The sequence below is a fragment of the Triticum urartu genome, chromosome 7A (genome assembly GCF_056163025.1).
Source record: "Triticum urartu cultivar PI428250 chromosome 7A, HENAU_Tu73, whole genome shotgun sequence".
NCBI lineage: Eukaryota > Viridiplantae > Streptophyta > Magnoliopsida > Poales > Poaceae > Triticum > Triticum urartu.
The window spans coordinates 69,891,296-69,904,311 of record NC_141879.1 but is presented as its reverse complement, the minus strand read 5'-3'; the positions used below and the strand labels follow the sequence as shown (position 1 = coordinate 69,904,311).

Sequence of the window (13,016 nt, the reverse complement as noted above, 5' to 3'; positions counted from 1 at the left end):
AGACGACCCTATATATAGCTAGCCCACCTCTCGCCTTCCCTGCATAAGTCTTTCAGTTCATCAACTACATACATCTACCAGTTCATCGACTGCATACATCTACCAGTTCATCGACTGAATATAAATCATTCGGATTCGCCATCATACGTCCAACCGTGCATTTGATATGCATATATATGCATCACGAGCCACGGTTGGGCTGTATGATGGCGATACCGATTGGTTTGTTCTAGATCCGACATAAAAGGTTTGATACAACTTTTTTGTGACATAAGAGCTATCTCTCCTCCTACCTATTTTAGTTACACAACTACCTATTTGTGCCAAATTTTCACTTTTGCTGTTGCTCTTGCATCATAAGCATCCATGTTAACTGGACTTACAAGTAATGCAATTTAACCAAACTATCTTGTGATCTTCACACTATATAAGATGCAATAATAAAAATAAGAAAATAATACAAGTATCTATGTAAACATACAAGTAAGAATATTTTTCTTTTCAGAAAGAAGATAAGAACAAGAGGCTCACCACGGTGGTGCCGGTGATGAGCTCGGCGCGGGTGATCGACGATGGTGAAGACGGGGACGGAGCGTGACGGACCGCTAAATCTAGACAAATATTGAGGAAAATGGAGCTTGGAGGTCGAGCTTGGAGAGGAGAAAGCTTAAGTAGTGTGGCTCAGGCATTCCATCGAACACCTTGTGTGCATAGGAGGTGAGCTAGAGCACCACCAAGCCCTCTCCCCCTCGGCCAGAAAAAAACAGAGCAGTGTGCTCTGCTCTTACGCGAGGGGGTATATATAGGCACCTCATTGGTCCCGGTTGGTGGCATGAACCGGGGCCAGGAGCGAGGCCCATTGGTCCCGGTTCGTCCCACCAACCGGGACCAAAAGGTCCAGATGAACCGGGACCAATGGCCCACGTGGCCCGGCCGGCCCCCTGGGCTCACGAACCGGGTCCAATGCCCCCATTGGTCCCGGTTCTGGACTGAACCGGGACTAATGGGCTGACCCAGCCTGGACCAAAGCCCTGTTTTGTACTAGTGTCTATTCATCTTCAATCATGGCAATACAACAAACACCATAAATAACAAAAATTACATTTAGGTCCGTAGACCACCTAGCGACGCTAAAGCACCGAAGCGAGCCGAAGGCGCGCCGCCGTGATCGCTCCTCCTCGTCGAAGCCGGGCAAAACTTGTTTTAGTAGACAATCGGGAAGTCGTCGTGCTAAGGCCCCATGGGACCAGCGCAGTAGAACAGCAACCGCCGCCGATGAAGAGTAGCGTAGATCGGAAGGATTCAACCTGAAGAAACACAAACGTAGACGAACTACGACCAGATCCGAGCAAATCCACCAAGGATAGATCTGTCGGAGACACACCTCTACATGCCCACCGACGATGCTAGACACATCACCGGAACGAGCACTAGGTGGGGAAGACCTTATTAGGTAGCCGATGCCGTCTCGTCTTCCCGAGAAGGACACAAACCTAACAAAACTTGAATAAACATCTAAAAACGGAGCCCTCCCGCCGGCAAGGGCCGGGATCCACCGCGCCGCCATGGCCCTAAGGCCACCGGAAACGAGATGGACTAGCGGCGGCGCCGACGGGAGGCAAAGGAACCCTAATCTTTTCTTGAAGGGGAGGATAACGACAGATGTGCATTATTTCTTTTAGAGCCTCTTTGCCTCAAAGGATTGCTAAAATGATCCTTTTTCCCTAATGGGTTGATTGATACATCGGATAACAACATTTGATTTTTTTTCATTCATTGTTTGTGCGTCCGGAAGAGTTTGGCGAGGGTTTTTTTTAGATCCTTTGGTCGTGTATTTTTGTGCTCCTTGGGGTTTTGTCCCTCGTTTTCATTCTCCTTGATAAATCACATGCAGTTCTCGTGCATGGTTCAAAATATATTCATAAAAAAATTCTTAGGAGAACGCAACCTTTTTACCCCCCCCCCCCCCTTATTTCTTCCTCTTCCAACTCAGCAATTATCGTAGGTGACATCGCTAAGATAGCATCATCTACAATTAAAAAGAAAAAGGTAGAAGTTACCGTGACATGCTTGGATTTTCAGTGTCTTGTGTGCATCTTTAATGCAGAAGCCGAGAGTAATAAACCATTTTTTATTTTACTAGTACAATGCCCGTGCGTTGAAAAGAGATATAAACATTCTAGTACGTTAGCTTGCGATTTACATGCCCATATTTATATGATTATGCAAATTAATGTTTATCAAATCTTGCCTGTGATTTACCTTATATTTTGACGAGAATTGCGGCAAGTAAATTAAAATGGAATTAGTTCAGAATGTAAGTTAATTTAGGTGATTGATTGTTATACAGGAAAGGTTGGACGAAGCGGTGGTGAGAAGAAAAGTGAAACATAAAACTTTTTTTTAATTAAGTAGTAGAAAAGATAGAGATAGAGATGAAAACTAGGAGAGCAGAGATTCGGTGCCAGGCTCACCTGCCCCCGCGATAAAGGAAAAAATCAAAACAAATACTAGAATAATTAAAAAAGTCTAGTTATCTTTTGCATGGTAGATAATTAGTGCGTGAGGTGCGCTTCAAATTTTAAATTATTTGGACATCTGAGTAGCTCTCGGAAAAAAAAGGCAAAATTAGGGTATGTAAAAAAGTTTACTATTCTGATCCAATTTGCCAGTTTTTGCTGAGAACTACTCATGTATCCAAATAATCTGAAATTGGAGCGCATATCATTCTCCATGATAAAAAAGATAGATTTTTTTGAATTTTTGTGTGTGAATGTTTTCTTGACCGGATGTAGATGAGTCTGTGCTCAGAAATGGATATTCGGAAAACTAGCAAAAAACACACCCGTCAAGCACATACAAAAGTAACTCGCAAGCCGGGCCTTTTGCAATATCGGGTCGAGCCTTGTGGGCCTGTCATGAGGCTTACATCTCCTCCACATGCATGTTGTTACTCGATTATCAAAAAAAAAAAGCATGTTGTTATTCACGGAAATCCAGTTTACCACCAATTGCAGGAAATATGACTATCAACGTCCATGTCCTCCCACGGTATGCTGATCAAGCCTAATTTGATCATGTTATTATTTATTTTTCGGTGTATTTGTATTTATATTTATTCTCCTTTCCCCTTTTCATTATTATCATTTTTATATTATTTGCAGGTTTTTATTTTTATAGTATAAATTCTAACTTTTCATTTTCTACCTCTTATTCTTTTTTCGTCAATTTATGAATATGTATTTTTAAATACATAAAAGTTATTTTGATACACATAAACACATTTTTATACATAAGCCTTAATTTTATGACAGTTTTTTAGGATACATGAACATTTTAATTATCGCCTTTTCGAGAAATATACATACATTTATATGTAATACATGAACATTTTTTTCTAATTAAATTTTATTTCTTCTTTTTAGTGCCATGAACAATAGAGGATACACAACCGCCTCCTCTCCAAAGAAAGATTAGGTTTCCTTTGCCTCCCGTCGGTGCCATCGCCGGTCCGCCTAGTGTCCGATGGACTTAGGTCCATGGGGGCACGGTGGATCCTACCCCTTACCGATGGAAGGGCTCTTCATTGATGTTTTGTTGGGGTTTGTGTCCTACTCAGAAAGGCAAGGCGGCGACGGCTCCCTGGAGATGAAATAAGATTCTCCCTGCCTAGCCCCCATCCTGATGGTGCGTCTAGCCGTCGGTGTGTGTGGAGTTATGTCTTCGACAGATCTATCTGTGGTGGATTTGCTCGGATCTGGTTGTCGTTTGTGTATGTTTGTGTGTGTTCAGGTTGAATCTTTCTAATTTACGCCACTCTTCATCGGCGGCGGTTGTTGTTCTAGTGCGCTGGTCCTATGGGCCTTAACACGACGACTTTCCAACTACCTACTAAGTTTGCGATGACAGTGGCTCGTCTCAGGCTCATTTCAGTGCTTGTAGTCATCTCTAGGTGGCCTACAGTTTTGAATGTAAATTTTATTATTTTTAGTGTTCTTTATACTGTCATGGTTAAAGATGAATAGATCAGAAGTTTTTTCTAGAAAAACAGCTTTTCCGAAGTATATAGAACATTTATTTTCACACATGCGAACATTTGTTTTCTAATTTTGTGAACAACAGCTTTTAAATATAGGAGCATTTATTATGACGTACGTGAACATTTATTTTTGCAGCTATAACATTTTCCTATTTAAAAACTGATTTATAAATTTAGTAGAAAATATAATTTTTAATATATTTATATTTATTTTTAAAGATATTACTTGTTGGTGGGCCGCGCCAAGTGTGGTCCATGAAGAACTGTTTTACGAAGCCGTTCCCTAAAAAAAAGGAGCACACTGCTATTCGCGCCAGCTACGAGCGCCGCAGGAGTTCTTCAGCATGCGTGTCACGGCGCGGCGCGCCGGCGTCCTCGGGACGGTGGACTCCCGGCCTACCAACTCGCTGGCGGACGCGGCGCGCGCGCTCTGTGGCTCCTCCCACGACGAGGGCATCGCTTCCGGGAACAGGCTGATGGGCGCGCACCTGAGGGCCGGCAGGCCGGGCGCCGCTCGAGAGGTGTTCGACGGAATGCCGCGGCGCGATGTGGTGTCCTGGAACTCCCTCATGGCCGCGCACGCGCGGGAGGGCGCGCACCAGGAGGCTGCATACGCCTTCCTGGAGTTGAGGCGATGCAGGCTCAGGCCGGACCACACCTCCTTCTCCACCGTGCTGTCGGCCGTCGCGTGGCTGGAGGCTCTGGAGCTGGGGCGATGCGTCCACGGCCTCGCGCTCAAGGCCTGCTCCACGGGCAATGTGTTCGTGGGCGCCTCACTCGTCACCATGTATGCCAGCTGTGGGGTTTTCGCCTGCCTGCAGCGGGTCTTTGACGGTGTCGACGCTCCAAATGTGGCCTTGTGGAATGCTCTTCTATCAGGCCTCGTGATGAACCATCGGGTAGCAGACGCCCGCATGGTTTTCGATCAGATGCCCGGTCGTAATGTCGTGTCCTGGACGGCCATGGTAAAAGGCTATGTTACGGTGCACGAGGTGGACCTGGCATTAGAGCTGTTTGACTTGATGCCCATGAAGAATTCTGTGTCGTGGTGTGTCATCATAGGAGGGCTTGTCCACCATCAGCAATTCAGAGAGGCAATTGAACTGTTCAAAGGTTTGATGAGGAATGGGGATGAAGTCACAAATGCGGTTCTAGTTAAGGTTGTGAATGCTTATGCTGGCCTGAAAAGTATTGGAGGAGGCAGATGCATTCATGGGTTTTCTGTGAAGTGTGGATTTGTTCTTGACCTGATTATCGAGACATCATTAGTTGCGATGTACTGTAACTCCTTGGACATCGATGAAGCACAATTGGAGTTTGATAAGTTGGACAGTAAGCATGTCGGTTCATGGAATGCCATCATATGTGGCTATATTTATGCAGACAAGATTGATGAGGCTAGAGAACTTTTTGATTCCATGACTGAAAGAGATAAGGTCTCGTGGAACTCGATGATTAATGGCTATATCAGATATGGAAGAATTACTGATGCTACTGAGTTATACTCAAGGATGCCTGAGAAGAACGTGGAAGCAGCTACTGCTTTGATGTCATGGTTTGTAGACAACGGAATGCTAGATAAAGCACGGGATATGTTTTATAGTATGCCCCAAACAGATGTAATGTCTTGTACATCTTTACTCTTTGGATACATGAAAGAAGGATATCTGGATGATGCACTGGACCTTTTTCATAGGATGCACATGAGGACTGTTGTCACTTACAATGTAATGATAGCTGGTTTTCTTCATCAAGGAAAGGTTACTGAAGCTTACAGGCTCTTCAATGAATCACCTTCTCATGATTCAGTGACTTGGAGCTGTTTAATTACCGGGCTCGCTCAAAATGGTTTAACTGATGATGCACTTAGGATGTACAAGAAAATGCTATTAACATATGTGCGCCCAAGCGAGTCAGTTGTTTCTAGCCTCTTAAGCTGTTTTGCACACCATTCTATGATTGTTCATGGTCAGCAGTTTCATGCCACAACTATCAAGCTTGGACTCGAGTTATGTTTACTAATTCAGAATTCACTCATTAGCCTATATTGCAAATGTGGCAAAATGGTTGCAGCCCAGAATATTTTTGATCAGATGGGTAAGAGAGATGTGGTTACATGGAATACAATAATTCATGGATATGCATTCAGTAGCCTTGGTGAAAATGCTATTGAAATGTTCGAGAATATGAAGAGGGCACAAGTTGATCCTGATGATATCACATTTCTTGGTGTACTGTCTGCATGTAGTCACATGAGTCTTTTGGAGGAAGCAAAACATTTCTTCAATGCGATGACACGTGATCATGGAATTGTGCCTAATATAACGCACTATGCTTGCATGGTTGATCTATTTTGTAGGAGAGGCATGGTTGAGGAGGCTGAAGGGTTAGTGAAGTCAATGCCATTTGAACCTGATTCAGCAATATGGACCTCTCTCTTGAGCAGTTGCAGACTGAGTGGCAATGATAAGTTAGCAGAGCATGCGGCAAGCCAATTGATCGCCATAAATCCTGGTACTAAAATGCCTTATCTGCACCTCATCAGTGTACATGGATCAACAAATAGATGGGGTATGATTGATAGTCTGCGAACTCAAATTAGGAGAACTGCCACTCAGAAAGAAGTTGGTTATAGCTGGATTTAGTGTCCCAGCATGATTCACTGCTGTTGTATTTTACCAACGGTAGGTCAGTCTGGTACCAAAACACTATGCTGTATACAGTGAGGCACAGCTGGTATATACGACAATATCCACGGTGCAGCCCGTGATCATTTATATGGACATTTCCCACCAAACAGGTAAAATTCTATAAAAACTACTTGTATATCACATGTAATTACCTTCACTTTGGCATCCAAGGCATTGTTCTGATGATACAACTTTTTGTTTACACATCTTATGTAGAACGTCTAAAAGTTCAGGGCAGACTCTTGGTGGATGGGTTAACCTGGAAGCGTGAAACACATCTGTCAGGTACGATTCAATCGGATCGCATGCTTGTACATATAATGTTTGTCATCATTTAGAGGTAGACTAACTGTGCAACAATTTTTTTTTCAGTTGATCGGTATAGAATAGCTTCCTTTTTAATTTTGTTTAAAAAAGCACCTTGAAATACTATCTCATCTTGATTGTTAACAAGAATTCATGTCTTGTCCTCCAGAGTTTCAGTGATTGGTTTGTTGTTCCTCTTCCAGGAATACGGCGCCAAATTTTGCCAAAACAGAAACCTTTCAATCAGCCTAATAAGAGTTTGGTCAGCAGAGGATGGAACGCGCGGCGCAGGCCAAAGACATGATCAGTTCCATCCCTGTATTTCGGAGGAGCGGTGACTGTGGGATGTAACCGAGTCTGCAAAAATACCCAGCCAATCCGTGTGGCATCCACTGAATGGCCTCTGCCCTCCACACCGGCAAACACTGCTCAGCAGTAAGGATCATGATGACTGTCCGGCTGAGCACAGGGAATGCGACGGTCACCGTCGCACGCTACATGGCAGGGCGCAGCTTTAAGGCTCAGGCGAAGCAGAGCTTCACCAGGGAAGTCCATGCCGTGGCGCTCACCGGAGAAGATCTTCGCCTGATGGATGACCCTGGACCTTTTTTTCTTTTCTTTGCGGGAAGCTGGCTCTCGACCTTCTGGTTCTCTTTTCTTAGTTGTTCTTTGTACTAGGCTGGGCAGGCCAAAGCCCAGTTTATATTTGCTCGGCCTAAAAAAATGAAATCCTCGGTGACGGCCTCTCCTTGTTTAATTCACTCGTTTATTTTAGTAGGTGGTGGGACTCATTTTTTCGGTTTTACTATTTATATATCTGATGGCAGAACATTTGTTTTTCACCTGTCGCTGGCCGCGGGGTGGCAGGGGGCGACGGTCGGGGCATGAAGGAAGGAGATAGGGACCTTGTTTCACAGCTTTGAGTGTACGAGGGCCTTTAAAAAAATAAGCATTGTATTACACACGCGACATCCTTTTTCGGATGGAGGGAGTGTATGATGCATGGTGACTAGGAGAGCATGAGAAAGGAACCATAGGAGCGACGCGCGTGCTGGCTACAAGTCTGTCGCAAGCTTTGGAAACTCGCGCAGCAACGCATGCGTATCCCTCTAGTATAGAAGGGCGCTCACTCAACTTCCAACAATTCCCGGATCATTGACGTGGCATTTCCTATTTGATGCCTTCAGGCCCGTTAACGTGCAATTCATTAACTGGCGCTGAAGGCATCTTACCTGGGCCGGCCCATCTATGGGTGCCACGAGAGAGATCCCTTTCCGGTTTTGGCAAGCTTCCAGAAGCTTCCCAGCCGATTTTTTTGTTTTTTATTTTGTTTTTCCTGGACTGGTCTTCTTCTTATTTGTTTATTCTGTATTATTTCCCTTTTTCCCTTTTCCCTTCCCCCTTTTTCTTTTTCTTTTTAATAATGCAGATTATTTTCAGATTCGATGAAACATCTTTCAAAAATTCAATAAATCTTTTTTAGAACTGATGAACTTTTTGTTAAAGTTCATAATCTTTTTTCAAAATTTATAAACTTTTTTTCAAATCGATGAGCTATTTTTAAAAGTTTGCAAACTTTTTACAAAATCGTTGAACTGTTTTTCAAAATTGATGAACTTTTTATCATAATTGATGAAAATTTATTTTTACAATTTTTGATTTTTTTTTAAAATCGATAAACTTTTTTAAAAATCATTGAAATTTTTCTTCAAAATTGATTAACTTTTTTCGAAATCACAAACTATTTTTCCATATTGGTGAAAGATTTTTCAAAATAATTAACTATTTTTGAGTTCATGAACGTTTTTGAGTGTTTTCAAATGTGAATTCCTGATTTTGTTTTTGAATTTTTACGTTTTTTGGGATTTTCTGATTTTTTTTTTGAGCAAGCGACCAGTCTTTAGGTAGTAGAGACCATTTGGTGTTATTTTGGAGCAAGCGAGGATGCTAGTGAGCTGGCTCATGCGAACGGCCTTGAACGCGCCAATTTAGGAGCTCCCTGCCAAAAATGCAGTGCACATTGCTGGAATGGAACTCGCGACCATTTGCTCACCAGCAAACATAGCTAGCCAAACAAGCTTGTAAGGGTATGCGTCTAATACGTCTTGAGAAGAGTTTAAGAATTAATAGCAGCGCCAGTTTGGAATATTACTTATTTTCTTTAAAAACATTTCTTGAAAATTCCAAGTATTTATAACTCCGAATAATTTTGACAAATGCGATTTTGATTTTGAAAAAGGTGGACAATGTTTGAATTTGTGAATAACTTCGAAACATGTGAAACATTTTTTTGAATTGAGAACAATTTTTTTAAAAAAGAGAACACATTTAGAATTTGTGAGCAAAATTTGCAAGCGGGGACATTTTTGTAAAATTCTGAAAAATTTATGAAACTCTTGAAAAAAAATTCATTTGTGAAACTTTTGAACATACTTAGAAACTATTTTGAATTTGTGACAAACATTTGAAGTGAGAACATTTTTTCAAAACTACGAGCAACTTATGCAATTTCCAAAAATTCTTTTAAAAAACAAAAAACAAAAAACAATTTCCAGATTTCAAAAAAGCAAAGATTTTATGAAATTGCCTGAACATTTTCTGAAGTTGTGGACAATTTATAAAACATATTGTTTTTGAATTTGTGAACAAATTTTGAAAAGCAGGAACATTTCCTGAAATTAGCGAAAATTTTCAAATTTGTGAAATTTTTTTGCAAATGCAAAACTTTATGGTAATTTTGAAATTATTAAGTTTTTTGAATTTTTGTACATTTTTTGTAAGAGGCGAACATAAATTTGTACTTTCTGACTTTTCTAAATTTCTGAATTTTACATAACTGGAACATTTTATGAAAAAGGAATACATTTTTGAAAGGTGAACATGTTTTAAATTGTCAAACATCTTTTGAAAAACAAAAAAGGAGAATGAAAGAAAATAAAACAGGAATGAGAAGGAAAAAAGGAATCCGAAAAACATAAAAAGGAAAAAAAAGAAATTGGAAAAAAGGGAAAGAAAAAATGAAGGGAAAATAAAACGGGAATAAACCATGTGGAAACCCGTGGAACATTTCCAAAACCGGACACAGAAAGGTTTGGGTGGAGTCCGAAATGGGCCGGCCCTAATCGCTCGATATCGAGCTCTGCCTGTGCGTTGCGGCCACAATTTGCCGCGACATGCGGCAAATAGGAAAATCCCCTCCCATTGACGTATCGATCCGAGTAACCGACGTATCGCCACGCGGTTCTGGGAGCGACTTCGATCGTTGCCGGCCCGGAGGCCAATTCGCAAAAGAAAAAGGAAGTATCCGAGTAACCGACCTAGCATCATCAGTCTACATATACAAGAGAGAGAGAGAGAGGATATAGAGGCATGTATCGTCCTCTAGCATACATACACAATACCAATCTCATCAACTATGGAACCGTCCCTCAAAAAGAGAAAAAACAACATGGAACCATCCAACATGTCAATGTCTTCCTCGATCCTCCCGGCGGACCTCCTGCTCGAGATCGCGGCGCGCTCCGACCCCGTCACCTTCGTGCGCTGCGCCGCCACATGCAAGGCCCTTCGGCGCCAGATCGCCGACCCGGCTTTCCTCTCCCCGCTCCGCCTCCGAGGCGCCGACCGGTTCGTGCCCGCGCTGTTCCGCGGCATGTTCATCCAGAACCTGCGCGCGGCGGCGGCCGAGCACCCGCGGTTCCTCGTCCCCGGCCTGTTCATCCAGAACCTGCGCGCGGCGGCGGCCGAGCACCCGCGGTTCGTCGTCCCCGGCCGCTCCAAGGAGCCGCCCCCCGAGCCGTTCCGCTCCTTTCTGTCCAAGTACACCACCCTCTTCGACTTCTACCACCCCGTCCTGGCAGCGCGGCACGGCCTCGTCGCCCTCCGCTCCGACGCCACCCCCGAGACTGAACCGGCGGGCGCCTGTGTGTTCGACCCTATGACGGGCTACATCCACTGCTTTGGGCCACCTGGGATCAATGCCCAGTCGTTCGTCCTGCTCACCGGCGACGGCCGCCGCTACCGCCTGCTCGCCGCGGAGTTGTCTTCAGGTCACCTAAAGACCCAGGCCTTCTCGCCGGCCGAGCACGCCAGGCTGTGGCAAGCCATCGCCGAGACCGCGGTCGCTCCGTGCCCTCAGGATGCCGCGCTCCTGCACCCTCCAGTCGTTCTCCAAGGTGACACCCACTGGCTGTGCAGGTCGGTCGAGTGCCACTTCGTCCTCAAGTTGTCACACGCGCCGCTCCAGGCGTCCGTCACTAAGATCGACGGTCACTGCGGCGAGGCACTGCGTGGGCGCGGACCCGAGGAAGTCCTCCTGGTGTCCGACGGCGGCCACGCGAGGCAGCCGGGACTGCTCGTCGCCACCGGGCTGGAGATATCACTCTGGACGCTGTCTGGCTCCCGCGAGGGCGGAGGCTGGTCCAAGCAGGTCCTGGTCCAGCCGGAGAGCATCCGGCGGCCAGCTGGGCAGTGGAGCGAGCGGCTGCAGCTGCGGTGGTTTGGCGAGACAAGCGGAGCGGCTACGTCTTCGTGCGGATGCCGGGAGCGGAGGGGCCCTCACCGTCGTGGTACTTCATGCTCGAGCTGGCGGCCAGGAGGGTCCGCGGGGTTTGCAAGATCCCGCCCGGGGACGTGCTCGTCTTCTTCCCCTACGAGATGGATGTCTCCTATTGGCGGCCAAACTTCACTCGTCGACTACACTAGTAAAAATTTTTAGAACGACTGCATCCAAGATCCAACATACTAACAGAACCAGCGTAGTCATAAGTCACAAACAGACTGAGGTAACAAAGCGAGAGGCATCAGACCTCGAAGAGCACGCAGCCTCATAGCGGAATCCAAAATAAAAGAGCTTCCCTAAGCTTCGATGGTCGACCTAGCCATGGTGTAAACCTGACGAAGTTTGCCGGTCGCCATCTCCGTCTGCTCACTGTCTCTTGCCTTCCCCAGCGGCCGCCACTGCTGCATATAGAGATTAGTTTGGAATGGGCAGTTAGCCGGGTGCAAAGGGAAAACAGCTTCAATAGTAAACTTGTTACGAATCTTCCACAAATACAAAAAAAAGCGCCCCTACGCACATCCACATAACACGATTTCCACCCCCCAGGAAGGGGAGAAAGGGCGAATCAACCTGTGCTTGAGTTGGTTAGGTGGACAGTGGTATGCCGAACCCACCAGGGTTTAAATCCTGATACTCGCATTATTCCTGGATTTATTTCAGGATTTCCGGCGATGCGCTTTCAGTGGGAGGAGACGTTTCCGTCGACGACGAGGCGTCTACAGTGACTTCGTAAATTTCAAGATGATATGCCGGCTCAGTCTCTCGGAGGTGCTCATAGGGGTAGGGTGTGCGTGTGTGCGTTCATAGAGGTGAGTGTATGCGTGTATATGAGCGCTTGTGTCTGTACTGATGCTCAAAAAAAAAGAAAAGGGAGAAAGGAGTTGGACCAAGTCCCAAGAGGACCGAGGATTCTTGTCTAGTCTAGAAGCTTCACGGACGACACTCCATGCAAATATGACTATAGCACAACAGAAAAACGCGTGGTTCGCGTCTTCCATCACTGCACAGATAGTACAATGACCGATTGAGGGTCCATTTCGCTTGGCAATTTTATCGGAAGTAGGCAAACGATTGTGAAACAATTGCCAAAGAAAGATTTTTACTTTAAGCGGGACCGCAACTTTTCATAGGTGTCTCATTGGCAATAACAATGGGAAAGAGGAGGCCTTCTCGTACAAGGACTTGACCGAAAACTGCCCCAAGGCCGACAAATGCCAGGAGACCGAGTCCCTCCCAACTGGACCTTTCCCCAGGGGATAAAGTACATGTAAAGGCGATTTTAGGCTGACTTGAAACGCAAGCTTCGGTGACCGAAATGATTGGCTTCACAGCCAACCAAAATAGGCTACGGTACTCCTGCCATAAAGGTGAATCCCCACATCAGCTATCAAGCTAGAAACGAACATACCTACCATTGTCC

At 45.0% G+C, this 13,016-nt stretch overlaps 2 protein-coding genes across 3 annotated transcripts; both read left to right on the top strand.

Moving 5' to 3' along the window:
* Positions 1–4,350: 4,350 nt before the first annotated feature.
* On the top strand, positions 4,351–7,877 carry LOC125524841 (pentatricopeptide repeat-containing protein At3g16610-like). 2 transcript variants are annotated; one of them, XM_048689865.2, is made up of 3 exons: positions 4,351–6,839; positions 6,946–7,014; positions 7,239–7,877. In XM_048689865.2, exon 1 carries the CDS (start codon positions 4,384–4,386, stop codon positions 6,682–6,684), a length of 2,301 nt encoding a protein of 766 aa, XP_048545822.1. In that variant the 5' UTR covers positions 4,351–4,383; the 3' UTR covers positions 6,685–6,839; positions 6,946–7,014; positions 7,239–7,877. The 2 variants fall into 2 exon arrangements, with proteins under 2 accessions (XP_048545822.1, XP_048545823.1); XM_048689866.2 differs by having other exon boundaries at positions 7,205–7,877.
* A 2,537-nt stretch (positions 7,878–10,414) lies between these two features.
* LOC147957886 (uncharacterized) lies at positions 10,415–12,554 on the top strand. The gene has a single exon (XM_087536325.1). It carries the CDS (start codon positions 10,451–10,453, stop codon positions 11,750–11,752), a length of 1,302 nt encoding a protein of 433 aa, XP_087392451.1. The 5' UTR covers positions 10,415–10,450; the 3' UTR covers positions 11,753–12,554.
* The last annotated feature ends 462 nt before the right edge of the window (positions 12,555–13,016 follow it).

What these genes read in the sequence shown, in the direction of transcription:
- LOC125524841 (XM_048689865.2), top strand. Translation starts at nt 4,384, where the DNA reads ATGCGTGTCACGGCGCGGCGCGCCGGCGTCCTCGGGACGGTGGACTCC.
- LOC147957886 (XM_087536325.1), top strand. Translation starts at nt 10,451, where the DNA reads ATGGAACCGTCCCTCAAAAAGAGAAAAAACAACATGGAACCATCCAAC.